General features: G+C 41.1%; 1 protein-coding gene across 9 annotated transcripts in view; it reads right to left on the bottom strand.

Moving 5' to 3' along the window:
• The window catches only part of VPS8 (VPS8 subunit of CORVET complex), a 92434-nt gene that overhangs the window by 47552 nt on the left and 23256 nt on the right, over positions 1–21626 (bottom strand). For all 9 annotated transcript variants that reach the window (XM_083506301.1, XM_083506298.1, XM_083506302.1 and 6 more), the window contains 14 exons: positions 21415–21585; positions 20545–20619; positions 20012–20047; positions 19083–19173; positions 18663–18709; positions 17923–18012; positions 17511–17557; positions 16549–16771; positions 15151–15240; positions 11889–11940; positions 11071–11113; positions 8943–9015; positions 5991–6110; positions 3977–4048 (listed from right to left, as the gene is read on the bottom strand). In XM_083506301.1, the coding sequence (XP_083362427.1) occupies positions 3977–4048; positions 5991–6110; positions 8943–9015; positions 11071–11113; positions 11889–11940; positions 15151–15240; positions 16549–16771; positions 17511–17557; positions 17923–18012; positions 18663–18709; positions 19083–19173; positions 20012–20047; positions 20545–20619; positions 21415–21585 (1230 nt within the window). The remainder of the gene's footprint in view (positions 1–3976; positions 4049–5990; positions 6111–8942; positions 9016–11070; positions 11114–11888; positions 11941–15150; positions 15241–16548; positions 16772–17510; positions 17558–17922; positions 18013–18662; positions 18710–19082; positions 19174–20011; positions 20048–20544; positions 20620–21414; positions 21586–21626) is intronic.

Genomic DNA, 21626 nt, shown 5'->3' with positions numbered 1-21626 from the left:
TTGTAGTTCAAAAAGGCGGTTATGGTGGGGACATCTCCATGGCAGAGAGGTATATAAAGTTATGTATGTATGCTGTAGAGTATGTGGCTAAGGAGAAGTCCCCACCCCCCTCTAGAACTCAGGGCCATTCATTCATGCTGAATACTGGATGATTCAGAAAGACAAAAAAGCACTTCATACACTCCCATAAGATGTAGTGATGGCCACCAACTTGGATGGCTTTAAAATACAAATGAATGGAGGCTAAGGCTATTATTGGTTACTGTCAGGGAACTGACATCAGAGGCAAGAGGAGAGGTAAGGCTCCCCAATGATGCAGGGGAGGGAACCAGCAAGGAGAGAGAGAGAGCTTCCGCTGGGGAAGGAAATCCAGGGGACACCAGGAAGAAAGGGGAGGCTGAGAGTACTGCGGAGGGAAGGCTCCGAGACTCTTCCAATGAGATCAGCGGAGAGAGCACAGGACCTCCGCTTGGCACTATACAACCAGCTTGGAGCAGTTTGCAGTTTACGCACAAGCAACCCCAATTCCCATTACAGTTACTAATGATAATTATATTCTACTTCCAGTGTCAAAGGCAGTATGTGTCTGGATATCAGTTGGTGGGAATCACAAGTGGGAAATGAGCTGTTGCATTCAGATCCTGCTTGTGGGTTTCTCATGGGCAACTGGGAAAACATGACCCCATAGATGGGCTTTTGGCCTGATTAAGCAGAGCTCTTATGTCTTTAATGGTACAAGGAATGTACAAATTGGAAGGTCATGTAACAGAGAAGACATGCTTGTCTTCAGACCAAGTGAGTGGAGCTTTAGAAAGGCAGACTGGATAATACCTTGTTCCATTGCTTACTCGTGGTTGTTTATTGTGATCCTTGTTGCCTTTACACCATGGGTACCTGATATGAATGAGTCACGCCCTGTGGCCAAGTTTGCTGTCTGCTTCCTACTTTGCTGCTTTTCAAAGTCTGAGGTGATCTATTCAACTTCTCCATTACACACCAGCCAGCAGCGCTCGGTTTCAGTTTACTCCATATGACAAATACATTAACCATTAGCAATATCGCTAGTCCGGTCAGTTAGAAAATATTATTTCTTCTCTCATGCTCCTGTAGATTGTTCTGTGCTCGTGTAGTCCCTCATAAAACACCAAAACTGCCCCAGGTCCCTCAGATGATTTATGGGAAAGACTGCCTTTCACCTACCAAGATCATTTAGAACGATATCTCATCTGTCAGCAAAGACTGTCCCCGATTTTCCTGCCACGCTAAGGCTTATACAACCTGACAACATGAAACTATGTTGGACTAACGAAGCATACAAGCTCAGACATACCTGTCTAGAAAACCTTAGTGTCCTCAGTTAATAGGGTTAGCCCACAGCACAGGATACTCAAGATCCTGTAGTCAAGTGAAATGTAGTTGATTTTTTTCTTTTTACAATAATCTCAGAATATGCCCCAGGCAATGTATCTGTTATACAGTGCTGGACACACAGAAGTTACCAGAGGACAATAGTAATATTTTGCCTTCATGCATTCTGCCATGTGTAGAGACACATTTAAAGAAAGTGTAGCTGTGCATCGTCTTGTAGGGACTAAAGACACTGCAAAAAGTAGACAGAGACCTTCTTAGCTTATTATTTAAAAAAACACTTATTTATGGCAAGAGAGCATTCAGGGTTTACTACAGGTTGATAGGGGTGGGGGGCAAGCTCTAAATGCGGGTTGCACGTATTTGCAAAATCACAATAATGTATTATATATTTAGAAGCGCATAACGTGCACATTAATAAAGAGACATTCTGCCTACAAGATCGTGATCTATATAAAAAAGATGAAGAGAACAGAGAAGATAAATGGAGGAGAAAACTTTGCTCCTTTACTCTCTAACACAAGGAGTTAACAGAATATAATGAAGACATACACAAATACCATGGCTGCAAACTCCTTCCCTTGCACCTTCTACTGCGTACTTGCTATTTTCTCTCTTCAAGTATTAATCATGTTACATTTATATAGGTTTGCCTTTAGTGCCTTCCCGTATTGTTCTGAAACTTAAACTTTTAAACTCTTTTAACCTTTAAGTCAGTTCATGATCCTGCCCTTCTCTCCTAGTGGCTCTGGCCACATTCTGATGTTTGTCCATGGCTTAATAAACTACAAACTTCATTTGGTGCCACCAAATTCCACATGAAACAGAAAAAGAGAATGATCGTTTGTCTCAAAAGCTACTGAAACACTGATGAGAATAAGAACAGAAAGAGATTACTTAAAATAGGAAAGATAATCTATCAACTAGGACAATTAAACATCAACATACCCCTTGAGATTCTTTTTTGGGTTTCAAAGCAAGAAAGAGATGATTAAATAGTGGATAAATTATTACAACGACTACTACCTTCAGTAATAAGGAATAGCAAATTTGTTGAAAGGATGAATATGCGTCTTTGAAAATTTGGAAACACGTTTAGGAGCAGATACTGAATGCCTGGCGTGCTCTGGTCCATGGGGTCACGAAGAGTCAGACACAACTAAACGACTAAACAACAACAACTGAATGGACAATTGCTAAGACAGAAATTGTTCAGAACTTGGGAGGTTGGAAACTGCTTTGGTTTCAATGCTTTCAAATAAGGAATTTTATTTTAGAGGTGTTGGTTCCTACATACTCATTATTAAAGAAATGAATGCCCTGGGAAACTTTAATTACAGGTGAAGAATCAAGGGGTTTGTTGACAAGAATAATAGTATAATTAAAAATCTGGGGAGGCGGCACAATGGAAAACATATCAGAATTAGAATCCTACAATAGAAATGAACGTAGTATGTCAATCTGCTAAACAGGTACTGCTAAATGAAGTTCAGTATAAATTATTATTAAAATGGCATTTTATGCCTTCTAGGGTTAATAAGACATACTCAGATACATTATTTAAATGCTGGAAATGTTTAGCTACTAATGCAGACCCTACTTCAGTTCTGGTGTGGTGGGGTTATCACAGAATTTTCTAATGCCTTTTCGAATTTTATTTAATTGAACAGAAGATGAAATTCCAACTGTTATGAAATCTTTAATAATTTATAATATCTGCAAATGTTATGTGGGTTTGAACACGGAAAAATATGAACTCCCCCTCAAGGAGGGAGCAGTTACTGAAATGTTTAGATATAGAGAAGACAAACAAGTTAACTGATGCAATTAGCAGGAAACCCATCTCTTCTTTTCAATACCCTTTCAGTTACAAAATGTTATATCTCTATTATTTTTCCATCTTTGAATTTGAAGTTCTTCATCCTTCTAGCAGAAATAGTAGGATACAAGGCTCAGTTCCTGAACCTATAACAGCAACGTATTTTCTGTTAAATGTTATGACCAAAAGAAGCCTATTCTGGAACAGTCCAAGGCCACACACAGAGGTAAACTTAGTTGCCTCCTCTCCTGTATATGACATACATCCATTTTGCATTAACCGTTTACAACAACACTGCGCTAACAACTTATGTCCATAGTTCTTTGTCCTCATTATGTTTCAGTGTATATTATATTCAAGATAAGGATAAAGTCCATCAATGAAACCAACATACATCATCACTTATGTATTAAGGTAAGTTAGCTTCATTAGGCACTTCAGTGAAGAATACTGGATCAAGAAAGAGATGGCATTGCACGATTATTCTCTCATGAAACTGTACATTCTACAGGAAAATATTTGTTTAGTATTTTTAAAGAGCACCATTAGTTTAAAGTCAGGAAACATTTCTCATTCAAGTACCTCAGAGTACCTTGCAAGAGGTGCTAGTGAAGCCAGTGCCATTCACTTCTTACCAATTAGCAAGGCACACAAAGGACACGTTTATTCATTTCCCAAAGAAAGCATTCCAACTCAGTGACAGGATTAAAATAAAGGAATATATAACACCGCAGAAACAATCCATCTTTTACTCTGGCCACTACAAAACAAGGTGAGGAGGGAGCTTACCTTCAGAAGGATGTCCACAATTCTCTGTTGGTACTCTACAGCTTGCTTGTCATTCTTAAAGTCTTCAAATGTCTTTGTTAGATAATGGTATTGGGAGAGAAAAGAGGGGGGAAAACACTTTATACCTTTATCCCCATATAATGGGAAATACGAAAAATGCAGCAGCTAGCAGTGGGACTTGTTACATCCTTCCTTCATTTCCTCACGCCAACTGTAATTATCCACTAAACTTGTTACTTTACTCGACTTGTAAATCTTGTTGCAAAGACGTCAGAGGCCAATTAGACTACAGAAACTGGAATAAAAGTACAACAGCACTTTGCAATGAAAGCTTTTTCTGATGGACAGTATCATTTGGCCTCTACCTGTAACACAACTCACTCAAACTATAATTGTTTTCAGGTGCCTCCAGCATCTCAGACAGTAGTGTGAAGTGGAGAAGCTGACAGTAACATGCAAGCTGTTAAGATATGATGGCTTATATTGTGGCAGAAAGCTATGGGGTCCTGAGGCAGAGACAAGCGCAGTGCATAGATGTAACAGTTTCCAGAGGGGGTAGCTATGCTGTAGCAAACTCAAAACCAAGATGTTAAGCTCGTGCGCCTATTATAGCAGAGGGTTAAGAACAGGTCCTGAAGGAACAAAGGGAGAGATAAAAGCAAACAAAACTTTCCTGTTGAATGGATTATTAGACGGGGAGGAAAGGAGCAAGATAAAGAAACCTAGAGCATTAAGAGAATCAACCAGGAGAGGAACATCAACTATACTAAAGACAGTAGAGAGGTCAATGAGAGGCTTATAAGTCTGGAAATGAGAAGATAATAGAGCCACCCAGAGTGGCTGGGGAAACCCAGTTGGATGGGCGGGGTATACATTATTATTATTATTATTATTATTATTATTATTATTATTATTATTATGTTTCGGCAAGTGCAGGAGCCAGATTGCAGAGTCAGTATTATTTTTACAGAGGCAAACTTCCCCACTTCCAATATGCAAATGAAACTAGAGCATCAATACAGGCAACAATGTTAGCTCTAACAAGAGGCACAAAATAAATTACTTCTCAGCATAAAGAGGCATTATTTACACTGAGCAAGAAGAAGGTATCCCTGAAGTGAAAAAAGTACCAATAATGACAGGGTGTATTGTGGCTTGTGGGTGTCCAGTGTGAAACTATTAGCAGCAAGCACAAATGGAAAAGCAGATGAGCATGATGGGATTTCCACAGTGCCATCCTTCCACCCCCTCTTCTTCAGCCCCCAAACCCAATCTAGTATTGTGGGCTTCTAACCCCTAAGCCTCACACATACACCTTCCACTCTCCTTGGATATTAAAAATGGCAATGGAAATAAAAGGAGAGTCTTCTGCTTCCCTGAATCTAACAGTAGGGCAGCCTCTGGCTTCCAGAAATAGCAACTGCATGGTCTTTGTAAAATAAAAAAATAAAAGGGCAGCTTTTCACATGTTGCACTACACACTGAGCAAGTGTATTGGTACATAATTTTTTATAATATGTGGCCCACCAAGGGTAATGTAATTCATAATGGTGAACAGATTTATCACCAGCATAACCTGGCCTGGAAACCTGTTAACTTGCTGCAAAACTGCATATGCAATACAACAGCATTTTAAAGACTATTCCTAATAAAATATGCATTTTTAAAATGCACTGAATACATTGGTTCATGTTCAAGAAGTAAGAACCCCGGTGTTGGTGGAATTTGTGCCAGTGGCTCCCAAATTCCCTTTATTCAGAAAGGCCTTCCAACAGTAAATGGGATGGTTGGCTCATAAAGACTGAAACTCTACACACCATAAGGAGAGTTTGTAGTGACGAACAGAGAATATTCAGTTGTAGCTAATACTGAAAAAGGTTAGCAAATATTATATTTGTCAAATAAGTAAGTTTTTCTAGATTAGTGAAAACTTGACATATATATCTTTAATCAAATGAAGGAGGTGATGGGATTTCTCCCCCAATATCTTTGTGGAAGTGGTGTTGCCACTTACCAGTGCAAGAACATTGAGGAACTCTCGTGTATCGAAGTGCAGCAGCGTGCGGACATAAGGGTAAACCTCTTCATCGGTGGGTGCCTCTGCTGAGTGCAAACGAATGAGGAATTCAAAGACCTGCCATGAAAGATTAATAATCACTGAATACCTGAAGGAACTGTTCAAAGCTTACCAGCTCCTTAAACCTCCTTGAGAATACAGAATGGATTTTCAACAGCATTTTCTGTTCCTTAAATGCCATCCGCTGGGCTGGACGTTTATTTCCCAGTACAAGTTCAATGATTTAACAGTAGGCAAAGTACTTCTGTTTAACATATCCCATGGCTTCTTACATCCACTTTCACAATTATTGACATTTATTGCTGCTCACTGGCATCTGAGAGAGATTATCACCACAGGTTTCCTAAATAATGAATTCTGGCAAAAGACACAAGCACATTTGCCTTCGAGATTACTTTCCAAAATGCACCAATTCCTAATATATCGAGTCAATTTATTGGGACATAAAAGATAAAGGAAAGATTGTTAGCAGAATTTAAATGGGAGAGTTATTATGAAAATCTATGAACCACAGGCCAAATGCTGGGGAAAATAACATGGACAATTTGAGCAAGCATGACTGGGGTTACCCGATCCAATCACTGTGCTTAAAACAGAAATCCAGGAAGGAGACTCGGGCCACTGGCGGAGGAAGAGGAGTGCAGAGGGAGAGTACAGCCCCCGGCAGCACAATCCCGGTGGGATGCCATCGCGGCTGTCTCCCTGCCCACGCTGGGCGCCATGCCCCCGCAGGTGGCATGCCCCACCCCCAGGATGCATGCCACGCCCCCGTGACATGCTCCAGCCCCGCCCCCTGCTCTCCGCCCCCGCCCCCCCCAGTGCAGAAGCATGAAGCTCTGCCACTGCCTTGGGCACAGGACATCTCTACACAGACCGCGCCTATGGCTGTCCATCACAGACTATGAGCAACAGGTATATCAGTTAAACATCACAAGACCAGAACAGCACAGCAGAGTTGCAGAGAGAGCCACAACTGTGCAACTACTTGGGATAAGGAGTGCCAGTTCAGTAAGTAGGTTATATGATCAATCTGTACAGTGAGGCATGAGACACAATGCTTTGCTGTGGTTTAAATGACAGTTCCCCGAGGAGCTTTAGCAACAGGAACACAGAAGTGATGCCTGAAATTTACTGGCAGTGATTTAGATGCACCTGGCCTACATCCAAACTATCTGCCACACTACTGAGCTGAGCACAGCTAATAAGCGCTAATGTCTTTGCATACAGAGCAAAACGATCAGATATGCTTCAAAATGTTGCTTCAATGTGGATATTAAAAGCTATTTTATACCATTATTGTGGCTATTTAACAGAATAGTAAGGCACTTCATGATCAGGGAGATAATCCTGTGCGCACTGTACGGTGGGGTACGGGTAGAGCACGTAAGATTGCACTGTAAATGTATAATACTTAGTGTAGAAAAATCTGGTAGATTTACTTGTTAGCCCTTATCCCCAACAACTCAAATCAAGCCTGCATGCACAAAACAGCCACACTTTGTCCCCACCCTTTTCCATTCTGCATGTTCCCTCCCATCATGTTTGAATGCAAAGTTAGGCTTTTTAGATCAATGACTTTTCTTTATCTACATTGCTTTGAAAAATATCATACTGTACATAAATACAAAATGTCACATAAATCCTTCATGGCAATCCTATGGCCTTTTAAACTGGGTAGGGGATATTGCTTTTGTTTCTTGCTATGATATATATGTTTGTGTTCTTACATTGTAAACCACCCCGTGATCTTTGGATTATGGGCAGTATAGAAATTTAATTAAAAAATCAAGAAATAAATAAATCAGGTGATCTACATATTGGCCATCCTCCCCGACAACTGAAATGAAGCCTAGGTACATTTTATCATATGCATGTCTACTCAGAAGCAAGTCCCACAGAGTCAACTTGAATTACTCCCAGGTAAGTGAGAATAGGATTGCAGCCTTAGCCTCTAGACTAGTGGTGGGGAATCTATGGCTGTTCAAATGTCCCATCAGTCCCAGTCAGCCAGCATGGCCAATGGTCAGAGATTATGAGAATTGGAGTTTTAATAATAATAATGGCTGGTTCAGCAATATCTGGAAGGTCTCAAGGTTCCCCTTTCCTGCTCTAGACTCCCATGAAGTCCATAATGGACAAAAAAATCCAGAAAAAAACATAGCACAGCTCCCAGCTGACTGTATCTTCATTGAAAGAAGGGCAGGGGAGAGAATCAAAACGTGTATGAAAAAGTGCTCAGGGACAATCACAAAGAGCTATGGCAGACAATCAAAAGGCTACCGTTATCCAGATGATAGCAACTTCTTATCGTATATCTGCAACGTAACAGCTAAGCACAAAAGGCATGTCATTCCTATCACATTGTTACATGATTGCTATAGATAAACCAGGTTCCATGATGGGAGTCATCTGCCAACCTTAATAAATTTAATACCTGCACATAGTCTTAAAGAATATGACACAACTGGAATGTAGGGGGGGAACTATCCTTTTGAGTTTTTATTTGCTCGTGTTCCTGCAATATTGCCTCTTTTGTTTTGTCTCAAATTTTCTACACTCTCTCTCGTTTCCTCTATAATAAGACTTCCAAACATGAACCAGCAGTCTGTGAAGTTGAGCTCAGAAAACTTTGGGATATTGCTGTGGCAACCGTTGACAGAGTGGGTGGATACTATTCAAAGATGGAGGGAAGGGAGTTCCACAACAAATTATGCCTTTGATAATATAATTATTTCTTATCAAGCACACCTACAGGAGCAGCTTCCAAATTTTTCAAAAATGCAAAATTATTCTGACCATCAATCATTCAGCTCATTATTTTCTACATAGGCTGGGTAATACTGAGCCACTGGCCTTTCCAGTGAATTTTGCAGTTTATTTTTAACTCACCTGATTTTTAACCAAAGGTACCAGATCTTCAGGGATATTGCCCAGTGGATAAGCTCGACCAGCCAAACAGCAACTGTTAAGAAAGGACACATGGAGTTAAAACAGTGTCATAAATTAAGAACTGTAACATAACAAAGACCTAAATGCAGCTGGAAATGGCTCCTCCCATTTCCTTATCTAGGTTCCTACTCGTATACAAGTGGGGCCCTTCAACAAACAGCAGCAGTCACTCTGTTCTATACCCCTGCAGTTTCCCCACTCACCCAAAGCAGTCTATCAGCATTAGAATTTAGTTTGCTTGCCTCTAATCACTTCAGTGACTCCACTTTTCAACCATGCAGGCATCCACTTGGCTCCGATAATACCTTTCCTGGTCTTAGGTCTCCATTCCAGTCAAGCTTCTATTATGATGGTACTGAATAGCCTCTCTCCTGCCAAGTATTCTGAACCTCTTGGCTTTCAATTTCCTTTTTATCTAATTTTTATTAAGTTTCCTCTTTTGAGGAAGTCAGAACAATGTTGGACTTTCTTGGCAGTTGTCCACTTATATGCTGGATTTCATAGCACCATGGTCACTGTTCTAGATCGGTTCAACAATACCTACATCTTGCACTAGGTCCTGGACTCCATTTAAGATAAACTCTAGGGTTGCCATCCCTTTGGTCAGCTCCATGGCCAATTGTTCCCATGCACAGTTATTTAGGGCAGTGTTTCCCAACCGGTGTTCCGCGGCACACTAGTGTGCCGTGAGACGTTGGCTGGTGTGCCGTGGGAGGGATGCGGGCGAGTCGGGCGGTGAGAGGCGGCGGCGGCGAGGATCCGCGTCGAGCCGGGGGCGGCTCCGCGGTGGTGGTGCCGAGGTTTCTCTCTCCATTCTCCCCTCACACACACACACAGGAAATAACACAGGATCAGCTGACAGGACCCAGCCAATGGGGCGGCGGCGGGGCAGCGCGTGCAAAAGGGAGGAGCGCGAGACAGCGGACGAGGAGGAGGCCGGCATGTCCGGGCAGCAGCAGCAACAACAGCAGCAGCAACTCCCAGCGACGGCTCCTCAAGCCCCGGGCAACCCTACTCCCTCACTGGCCTCGGCCGCCCTCCTGCTCCACCTGCCGCCGCCTCCCCCGCCGCCGCCGCCCACCTCGGCCCCACCGCCGCCCCCTCCTCCGCCCGCTATCGCCGCCACCACCACAACAGCCGCCGCCGCCTCAGCTGCCACTGTCCTTCAGTCCCTCGCTTTGCTGCCTCCTCCCCCCCCCCCAAAGCTTGGAGGTTCCCCGGCAAGGGGGAGGGAAACAAATTGAAAACTTTCACTTTCGTGCGTCCCTCCCGGCGTGACGCTGCGCGCTGACGTCACGGGGCTGTAATGGTGGTGTGCCGCGAGATTTTTTTCATCAAACAAGTGTGCCTTTGCCCAAAAAAGGTTGGGAAACACTGATTTAGGGTATCTGGAAATTTTACTTCTTTACTGCAACTGTGCATGTGTGTACCCAGTCGATGTGAGGGAATTTGCTACAACACTTCGTCTTTCAGGAGCCTCCTTGATTTCATTCTACATCTCAAGATCACCCTGTGCATTTGAGGCAGTGAGATGATAGGACATCCCTAGTAGGGGTGCCAGCTTGAATAAAATATGGGGGAGGCAGATAAGCCCCGCCCCACAAAATAGATCAGATGATGTGGCATGCACACACCATTTGAATGGCAATGCTCATCAACTGAGGGGGGTTGCTGCCTGGGGTGCAGAGAATCCTAGCTAAGCTATGGTATTGGCTGCTGGCATGGCAGAGCTGTTGGGTTTCTCTGTCCCTATGTGACAAAAAAGATTATACTACAGTGGTACCTTGGTTTACGAACTTAATCCATTCCGGAAGTCCGTTCTTAAACCAAAACGATCTTAGACCAAGGTGTGCTTTTCCATAGCAGCGGGGGACTCAGTTTACAAATGGAACACACTCAACATGTTCTGCTTCCAAGGCAAAGTTCACAAACCAAAACACCTACTTCTGGTTTGCAGCGTTCTTAATCCAAGCTGTTCATAAACTAAGCTGTTCTTAATCCAAGGTACCACTGTACTACAGAAAGCAAAACATAAATAACTATCTTATAGATGCTAGACGTACCGTACCTTATATAGACAAGCAGCTTGTTGCCCATGATGACTTGCTCGTCTAAAAAAACAAACAAATAAACCACACACAGAGAAACAAAAGCTTTGTATTATCTTCTGGAGTTGAATTTACTCAAAGTTCATAACCTGCTTTGCTGAAAGGGCCTCAGGTGACTTACTTGCAATAACCAAGTGATTTGACAAACTCAATGTTCCATTTTCTTCATAATCTGACATATGGACAGATGTCTACACTAAAGACATTGCATCTGGATACTAAGCATTTGAGAAGGTTCATGAAAGGCTGAAAATGTCAAAAAAAACTATAATTTTGACATTTAGTAAATAATAGTCACTGTATAAAAGAAAGGAATGACACCATGCTTGCTCAGAAGGTTCAGGGTCTTGGCGGTGTATTCCTATCCTCTTATAGGATATTGGCGTCAGCTAGAAGAATGCATAAGTCCCCCTTCATCTGAGCTATGGAACATAATGAGCTGCTTTATACCAAGCCACACCACTGGCAGTGTCCCTCCAGGGTTTGTAGCTCATTTGGGTACACAGAAGCTGAGTAGGATCAGCATATACGTTAAGGTATAGGCTGGATTCATGTGAGTTTTAGCATGAAAGTCATTTCCAGAGAGGAAGTTTATCAGTCATAAAGCAGATCTCTCCAAGGGAACAAGCCAATGAGGTGAGCTGAGACTAGGATGACTGGAGGTGGGTAGGCTAGGCTATAGCAATCCCTTACATTCAGATATCACAAACCAAACAAAATTTCAAAAAGTGCTCAAAATGTAAATTTAAACAATAAATACATATCAAACGCAGAGTACCTGAGAGAGACTTTCCAGCACTAAGAGGATGAGCAATGACCTTGAACAATTTCTGGGGGTGGGAGGAATGAAGAGAACACAAACAAGGTTAGCAGATGTTTCCTTTGTTGCTCTTCATTTTCGTTCAACATATTAATAGTGGATTTGGCAGTAGTAAAAAGACATCAAAAAGGGAGAGATTTCAAAAAGAGAAAATTGCCAGGTAGTCAAAGGGTGCAACTGTAATTGAATGGGTAGTTTTGCCCAGGGCAGTTTGGTTTAAATAGCTGCAAATTGTTTTGGAAAGGCAGCATGATACAAAGGGAGTGTGCCCCAGGCCCATACCACATGAGCTAAAGCTTTACTATGTGGGAAAGTGTACTTAAACACTCGCCTGCTGCCTTCTCCAGTCTCTTTCAATGCCACAACAGCAGCTCATCTGTCCACTAAGAAAATGAGGGAGCAGTACATGGTACTACTAAGTAGGTGACACTGAAGTTCTCATGGGAGACCAGTATGGGATTGGCTGGTTTCCTTTCAAGGCTAAAATATATTTTGATTTCCTATCCAATAAGAGTAATAGAGAAAGGGGTTTTCTTCATCTATACTGCAGAGGGGAATATCCAGCCCACTGGCCAAACTTGGTCAACCAAGAGTTTAAATTTGGCCTGGAGGGCCATTCCCCCCCCCAAACCACTCCCACCTGCCCCAGAACTAATGTCATATGTGATGTCACCTGTGAGACAGGTAGAGGTATGGTTGCCAGAACATAGTTGGGAGCCAAAGCCTCACGCATTTTAAAGCACCACACAGGGCTCTTTGCAAACCCTGCATGATGCTTTGATGTCCCAACTTCAGGACTTCAAAGCACACAATTGCCTGATGTCACTGTATTGCCTAGTGATGGACAGGTGGGCAGCCCACCAGTCAAATTTGGTCCAGAAGCCTAGGATCTGATAAGAATCTGGCCTATACTAGATTGCTGCCTCTGTGCATTCAAACATCCAGGGGATTACTGGTTGCAATTAAATGCAAGGGCCAGTACAGGAACCAGTGTAGATGCAAGAAAGGGAAAGACTATAAAAATGTATCACCTGGGAGGTAGCAAATCCAACACACTCTTTACGGAACTGCAGATTTCATTCTACCCATCTTAATATTAATTCCTTTGCATAGGAGGCTGCCTTATAACAAGTGAGATCATTGGCCCATCTAGCTCAGTACTGCCTACACAGACTGGCAGCCGCTTTCTCCAGTATTTCAGACCAGGGTCTCTCCCAGCCTTACTTGGAGATGCTGGGGATTGAATCCTGAACACAGAAGATATGGCACAACTGATGAATAGATGTTTCCCATTGGTGATGAATTACTCATGGAATTGATAACATTTCCAGTGTATAAATTACCTTGGGTGGGAAATGTGAATTGTACAAAGTGGCCTTTAGCTGCGCTGCCAATAACAGTTATTCAGCCAGCTATAGTGGCAAAACCGGCTCATGCAGATGGCCTAATACTGCAGTAGTTACCACCATCCTTTCGAACATTTTCAGCACTAAAATTTTCAGGCTGAAAACTGGTATCAATCAGTACACTCAGGCTGCTTAATAACCACTGCTACTGCCACTGAAATAACATACTTATTTCCCTACAAGACGACTGAAACAGCATCATGGTTGCTCATGCAAATGAAAAGGAAAAGGTGATGAATACTTAAGGTGACGTTATAATAAACAAACCAACGTGCTGCTTATTTTTTTACCTGGACCAAAAAACAAACAAACAAACAAACTTAGAAATGATGTTATTACATTTTGGGGATACAAGGGATTTGTTCTGTCCTTAACAAAATGTCAGTGCAATTATGTAGCTGGTAGTTGACATTATGAATGTGTCACTACATGATCTTCTCTCTAATTCTCCGAGACAACAGCTAAATGTTGACCTTTTCCACCATGCAGTCCATAGTGGCACCATCTTTCCAGTAGTCCTAGACTTGTCATGATATAATCTGTGTCCACACAGGTTTGAATGATTCATCAAACAAGGAATTTAATAGCGAGAAGGAACATATTTAAGGCACCCATATTTACAGTTTCTCCAGCGGCCTGTTTACTTATTATTTTCCAGGAAGCAATCCCAAACTACAAAATAAAATTCTGAGTGCATGCAATGCCTCCCAACTCACCCACCATGTTGGGATCTAACAAGTAAAACAATGCTCTCTGTTTATTTAAATACAGTATCTCTCTCTGGGAAAAGGAGAGATTTTAATCCAGTGGTTTAAATAAACAGTACAGTCTAGCTGACACACTTTCTCTCCCTGCAATGAAAACAGGTATGCAATAAGAAGAGGTCCCCAGAGATGGGAAACATGTAGTCCTCCAGAAGCTATAGGACTCCAACTCCCATCAACCTCCACTATTATGGCCAGTGGCCAGGGTTGAGGGGAGCTGTCCAATGACATCTGCAGGGTTACACAGTACCCTACCAGTGCTCTTATTTAATTGAATTCTATCTCCAGAAAGGAACAAGAGATAATCACAATGTTCAACAAATGATGTTGGGGAGGCAGAACCATATGAGAATCTCATATCCATGAGTTCTTTCTGGAAGGCTATTGCATATGACCAGTTTATTACAATGCACCCTTAGCCTCAGCATCAGTGATAATATCACAAAGTTTTTGCATAAGAGCCTCCAATAATTTAAAATCTGTTTCAATTCTGTTATTGCTTGCTTGCACTTTATCGGAAGAAAAATAAAATAGTGATTTTTTTCAGACATCTTATGAGCAGTCCATGCTGGCTACATCCTTAGTAAATAGGTTGCTACTGACTTGTTTATTGTCAAATGTTGCATAGTTATTTATTTGGTCTGGAAAAAAACAACCACTGGCTGAAGAGAAAGTCCTTGAAATTACTTAAACCAGCTCCATGTTTAGTGATGCTTGATAAGAACCATGAGACTTATTGCTCCCAGCTTCAAAGAAAATGGCTGTGGCCAATGTCACCCAGGGAATGTGTGTGTGGCTTCTCCGTAAACATGCACAATGTTCAGAATAAATAAGAACTGCAGTTAAAGAAGAATAAAAACTGGATTGCTCCAGTCTAAAGCTAAAGAGTAAAGGAAACCAATGTGATGGCCTCCAGACCATGTTGGACTCCAATTCCCTTAATTCCTAACCATCAGCCACCCTGGCTGGGGCTGATGGTTAGTTAAGTGTCTTGCGGAAAACGGATGATGAGCACAGAAGGTACTTAGTATGTGGTTCCAACCTTCCTACCTCCATTGGTGTAATATAGTCATTCATGCCACTGTTGTAGACATAGATCATGGCATCATACAAACGATTCTCCCAGCACATGAGGACCACCTAGGAACAAAAAAATATGCCTTGAGACTTGAAGATTTATTCAACACTATAACAGACAGTAAGCAGCATGTGGACTCAGAAGATAATGTAGAGCAATACATATACAAAAAGCTGAAACTGATTTCCTTAAATGAGGGGGAAGGGAGGTAATTTGTGGCAAAGGGTTTTCGAACGTCCACATGCTGTTTTTGGAATTCCTGGCTTTTCAAAGGGATGTTTAAAGCCCTTTTACAAATACAACCATGCTGCTTCTTAAACTGAGGTATGGAGCTGCTTTGGAAAAGCTTTCAAACAGTCCTGTGCTGCTCTTTGAACCTCCAGTTTTTTAAGGTTCAAGCAGCACTGGAAGGGAGAACAATTCCCCCTCCTTGAACGAGCCACTGCTCATAATAATAATAATAATAATAATAATAATAATAATAATAATATTTATTTATACCCCGCCTTTCCCAGTTTAAAAACCGGACTCAGGGCGGCTAACAGCAAATATAAAACATTGATTAAAATGCGACTTAAAAGCAGCATAAAACAGTATATAATACAACATAAAATGCAGCATCAATATCAATAAAATTCAAAAATTCAGGGGTCATTTTTTTGGGGGGGGGGAACCTAGTCAGTAGACATCGAATAATCACCAGGGCTAACTGGCCAAGTTGGTCCTACTAGGGCCAGCAAGGAGATGTGTGAATAAGAATTTAAATGTGGGGTCCAGAAAGGGTTTCTTCATAGAAGAGGAAAGGGGAAAGGGAAAAGGGAATAGCAGATCAGGCTAATTCAAATGGAAGGCCAGACAGAATAGCTCTGTCTTACAGGCCCTGCAGAAGGGGTGGTTAATGGGTGCTGGAAGTGCTTCACCAAAAGAACAATTGGGAGCTCATTTTAAGTGCCCAATTTTTCCTCTGAAGCCCCGCCCTTACCCATGAGACACCTGGTGACATCATACATGACAAGAATAGGGCAAGTGGGCATGGACTCCTAAAAATGGCTTTGCAGGCCAAATGGGGAGGCCTGGTAAGCCTTATTTGGCTTGCAGACCAGAGATTCCCCACCCATGATTTACCCCAAGTTTGAAACTGGTATTAATCCACATAATTAGAGCTGGATTAATGTAGATTACCCTAAGAGATCTTGTCTGGTTCTAAAATGCTTTTTAGAGTTTTACAGAGCCCAGGGGCATCTCTGTAGCACAAGGCAACACAAAACGTTTTAAACATCTTGTTCGTTAACTATTGAAAACATTCATACTTAAACAGCAGCAGAATGAGATTACATCCATGTCAAAATATGAAGGTTACCAATTATCACCTGCTGTATGTCTAGGCTGGTGATATCCATATGTACAATGCAAGCCTCCATGTTTGCCATTAAATTCTTATCTTGGAAGTGAAGCAGCAAATCTTTCATAATTTGAGCTGTAATTCCCATCAATTTATCACTTAAAATGTATGGCTCAAGACACTCCAGAAAGACACCCTTCGCCACAGAATTTTCACTCATCTTGTCATACATCTGGCTAAACAACAGATCCCTAGAATGAAGATGACAAGTGAATAAGTAATTATCAAAAATTAAAAACTTATTTTAACTAGTAATGGTTGACTTCTACAGGATACACAGCAGGCAAAAACACTTCCTGTATTCATATTACAGATGGGGGACTGGTTAATCTATTTCTGCCAGTATCGGTTTTGAATGTGTTCAGACAGTAAAGCTGTTCTGTCTTAGGTTTAAAATACACATTAGTCTATAAATACGTATTCCCCCCCCCCATAAAATGTCATTTAGTAACATACCTTATATTAAAATAAACATTTTGGTACTTTTTTTTTTTAAGTGAGAACTGCCTTGTAAAATTCAGATAAATGTGAAATCTGCATATGATCTGCATATGAGTCTAGAAGGGACAGATCAAGTCAATTTGCACTGGAATTCACAAAGATGAAATTCCTGAAACATCTGTCATTCAGACCAAAAACTTTAAAAGGTGAGGCCTTAAAAGGAAAATCCATTTAGAAACCCGCCATTTTACAAATAAGCAATTGCGAATGCAGTGCTATAATTCAAGATCATTCAGACAGGAAATTTAGAGAAAACCTTCCCCTATGGCTCAATTGTTCCATCATTGTCAGCTCTCATATTCCACTTTTCTTCTGGAACACCTACTGTTTGTCATTAAGGCAAGGAACAGCTATAGGTGGCAGTCCTGGTGCAGTATGTATGGCAAATCTATTGAATTCAGTAAGCAAGTTTCTCATGCTCTCACTTACATCCGCTGAAGCAGAAGGCAGTAATCAACAATGACAGGCACCATATCCTGCGAAAAAACCACACAGAAAGTGTCACTAACAATCCGCAAGTACTACTTGATCTCCTATTACTGCTCTGTAGCTGTTATCCAGAAAAGATTAAACTTGCACTGATACAGGGAGATCACAAAATTAGGAAGTCACTATATTGCTTGCACATTATCCTCAAGACTTGAAATTTTTTTCTGATGAAGAATCAACCCTGCGTCTACCACAAGATGCCCAAGAGCAGCATGATAGCAGCCTATACAAGGAAATATTATTTTTATATAGGTGCTTCCATTTCTCTTGAAACCATTCATAACCGTTTTAACCTCTGAATTTTAAGTGGAAATAGAAAAGAGAAGAGAAATCACTGCAAAAAGCATTGTACCTGAAAGTGCTGCTCCATCACCTGGATTTTACCCTGATCAGGACATTTCTTCATTGTTCGATCAGCAAAATGGATAAGAATTTCAACCATCTGTGAAACAGAAAGATTACAGAGGTAAGGAGTGCCGTCATGCTTCATATGAGAGGAAGGTGCTTAATGATGGAAGGAGAACATGCAATGCACATGTTCTACCACTGATTTATGGCCCTAGGAAGGAGTTCAGAAAGGGATACAGGGGCAAATTGGGGGTGGGCTGTCCAGCTGCCAAAGTTCTCTCATAGATGCTGGGTTTCCTAGCCACAATCCTTTGAATCTAATAGGAATGGCCTTGAACTTGGTGAATCAGCAGCCAGTGCAGAGGTGTCTCATTCTTGTCAGCAGTCATGCTACAGCATTCTGCACTAACTGCAGCTTCCAGATCAAGCGCAAGAGAAGCCCCACATAGAGTGCATTGCCAGGAATCCAAGCTTGAAGCCAGCAAAGACTGAACTACTGTGGTCAAGGCTCTGCCGGTTCAGGAACAGCCATAGCTGTGGTATCAGTCACAGCTGCTAAAGGGGCCTCGAACCACTAAGGCTACCTGGACCTCCCACAAAGTTTGGATGCAATATCAGTTAATGTACAGTGTCAATGTTTAATCATTGTGGAGGTGTACAGAAAAAATCGTACAGAAAAAAAAAGATAGAATGTAGCTCTATATTTGAAAAAAAAAGATAAGATTAGGAAGAGGAAAAACTCACTCTGTCTGCAACAACAGCCTTTCGTTTCTGTTCATCTCCAGATAACCCTGTTTAAAAACAAAACAGAATACCAAGTCTTTTCCAGGTCAGACTGCAAATGAAAAAGCTCCTCACTTATTATAACTCAGAGTAGGCAATTTTTAATAAATTAAATGTCTCAAAACACAATTTTAAAGTGTATAACCACCACCACATATACTGTAGAATTAAAACACAGGCAAGATTATTTTTAGCATGGGATCAGACAAATTTATGAAAGGCAGGTGTACCAACAATGGCTTTTAGCCAGGACAGAAAGCTGAAAGTTCCATGTTCAGAGGTAATATACCTCTTAAGATCAGCTGCTAGAAGGTAAGCAATTGGGGGGGGGCTTTTGTTGAAGCATTTATTTAGGTGGTAAAATAACTAAATCAAACTTACCTACAACAGCCTTGGCTTTCCCTTCATGAAAGGACCAAGCAAGAGCCAGTGCTTCATTAAGGCAGTCTTGTTTCAGAAGGTGATCTATTCTCTGAAGTCAGATACACAACAGCAACAACTGTTACAGATTGTGACCAAAGGCAATCTCCAATTAAGGATTTAATTCAGGAATTCTAATTGTTCTGTTTGTGTTTTAAGACATTTCTAGGATGCTTGCTCCAACACAGAATGCTTGCTCCAACCCCTTCCCCTCAAAAATGCAATGTGCACGACCCACACATATACGTGTCTCAGATCGATCAGCCACTCAAAAATAGTACTCCACAAATCCATTCTGTAAACAGGCAGCACTGAAAAATGGTTAACATCATAACATCAAAACAACTGCCCTTTGAATAACATGGAGCTGGGCAATAATTAATGGCAGTTAAAATAATAAGCCAATCCATTTTATTTGCCATCCACTTGTCAGTTTGGAACAAAACGAACTATGGGGTTTGCTGATGGAAGGAACATGATACACTAACTCCCTTTAGCAATTTCTTCAGATTTTTGTAAGTTTCCCTCATTGCTGATACACATACAGCATCAATAGTACTGAGGTAATCTTTCAGTGCATCATGAATAATGAAATAAATAAAAAAGACAGTGCAGTCTAGATTAGCAATGCTTTATTGGTGAAAATATTGCGTTCAATTAACAGGACACCAATGTTTTCTGTCCATAATGTGTATATTTACTCTGCAAAGGTTTGTCTTGAAGGCAGCTCATTCCTCCTGTCACCAAGGCATGAACCTAAGCTCTCTACATTGTCATCCTATACATGTCTACTCAGTTATAAGCCAAACTTACTTCAGAAAAGCTTAGTCCTATGTAAGTGAATTTAAGGTTGCAGTCTTAATAACACCAGGGCCTTTCTCTTCACTTACCTCTCTCCAGCTTCTCAGTGTCATCACATGGACAGACTGAAAGTAGAGGAAAGTAAAAGCGCAAGTAAATGCAGTTGTCTACTTAAGCGTTCGTTGGTAGTAACTATGAATTCCCATACTAGCTCGCAGGATGCTTAGGCAACATTTATTCTAGGTGCTGAAGAAACATGAATCCCGCAACTTAAGATCAAAGGGCTATCTAATCCAGCATCCTGTTTTCCACAGCGGCTAACAAAATGCAGATGAAAAGACCACAAGCAACATCTGAAGACAAAAAACCTCTCATGCCATCTCTGATGCTGGAGGTAGTATATATAGCCATCATGACTAGGAGCCATTGATAGCTTTATTCTATTTATTACATTTATATACGCCACCCTTCTGCCAAAGAACACAAGGTGCTTTACAAGTACTAAAACAAATGACAAATAATTCTATACTGAGGTAATAATAATTTAATCGATCTAATAAGAGGCAGAAAAAGAGGCCTAATAAATAATAAAATAGTTTTAGAAGAACCTGGTCAGACTTACCTTTGTACCTAAATAAAATATTTGACCACCACAGTTGCTGATTGACTGGTAACAAGCTTTCTCCCCCACCAGCGCCTAAAAAACATGGAGTGTTTTTATTTAGTACAAGAGTACAGTAGTGGTGTTTTCATTAGTAAGAAAATATATGAGGAATATAGGGCAGTGGAAAAAATAAGTGCAGCCAGACAAGCTTAATTGTTCAGTCGTTTCTCTCTCTACTTTGTGTAGTAGCAGGTGACAAATTCAAAGTAGAGCATTTAGTAGTCATTTAACATTCATCTGTGATCCACTAAGAGTTTTAATGATGTGTTATGGGTCAACAAGGCAGCTAATATTTACCAAATAGGCTGAATATATTTCAGACATGTAGTTTGCAATGCAGAAACTTGAAACATAAGCTAATTTCTGCTGAAATTTACCAAATGGGCAAGAGACAGAACAAAACTATGGTCAAGTTTTAAAATCTGGATATGAGACACTGATTGCTATGTAAGCAAACAAACAATTTCTGTGTGCAGCAAAGTGATGGCAGAGTTTCAAGGTATCTTTTGGACGTGTTGAAGTGTATATAGTTGGAAAGGAGAGGAAGGTCCTTTCTGTATGTCTGCTCTCATCATTGTAGCATGGTTTTTCTCTCTATTGCTACCTGCAAGGCCATACTGCAGTACATGCTAAAATTCAAGCAGTTATGCCATAAAGGAAGAATACAAAACCCAATTGTACAAAAACAGAACTATAAGAAGAAATGGTGCAGGTGGGGAAGAGAGAGAGAGAAGTTATTTAGCTGCAGATTCAGGACACACCAGATGTTAGATAGGAATTCCTAACAAACCAACATGTTCATTAAGTACATGTCTCATTTGGCCGTACCAGTGCTTGGCTGACATTGCCTCCTGTAGCCAATGATTTGAAATGGCTGCTGTTGTACACCAACTGGACTTCTGAGATCTCCACAGTCTCAAGTTCCTCCTGCGTCTGACGATCTATCACATGCAGTTTCTCCACACTATCCAGAAGCACCACTGTGCGTGAATTTATCCACTAGAAATCAAGCAAAGGTGACAGGTACCAACAATTAATAA

This window comes from Podarcis liolepis (assembly GCF_965112155.1).
Source record: "Podarcis liolepis genome assembly, chromosome: 5".
In the NCBI taxonomy this organism is placed as follows: Eukaryota; Metazoa; Chordata; class Lepidosauria; order Squamata; family Lacertidae; genus Podarcis; species Podarcis liolepis.
This window is presented reverse-complemented; position numbering and strand designations above follow the sequence as displayed.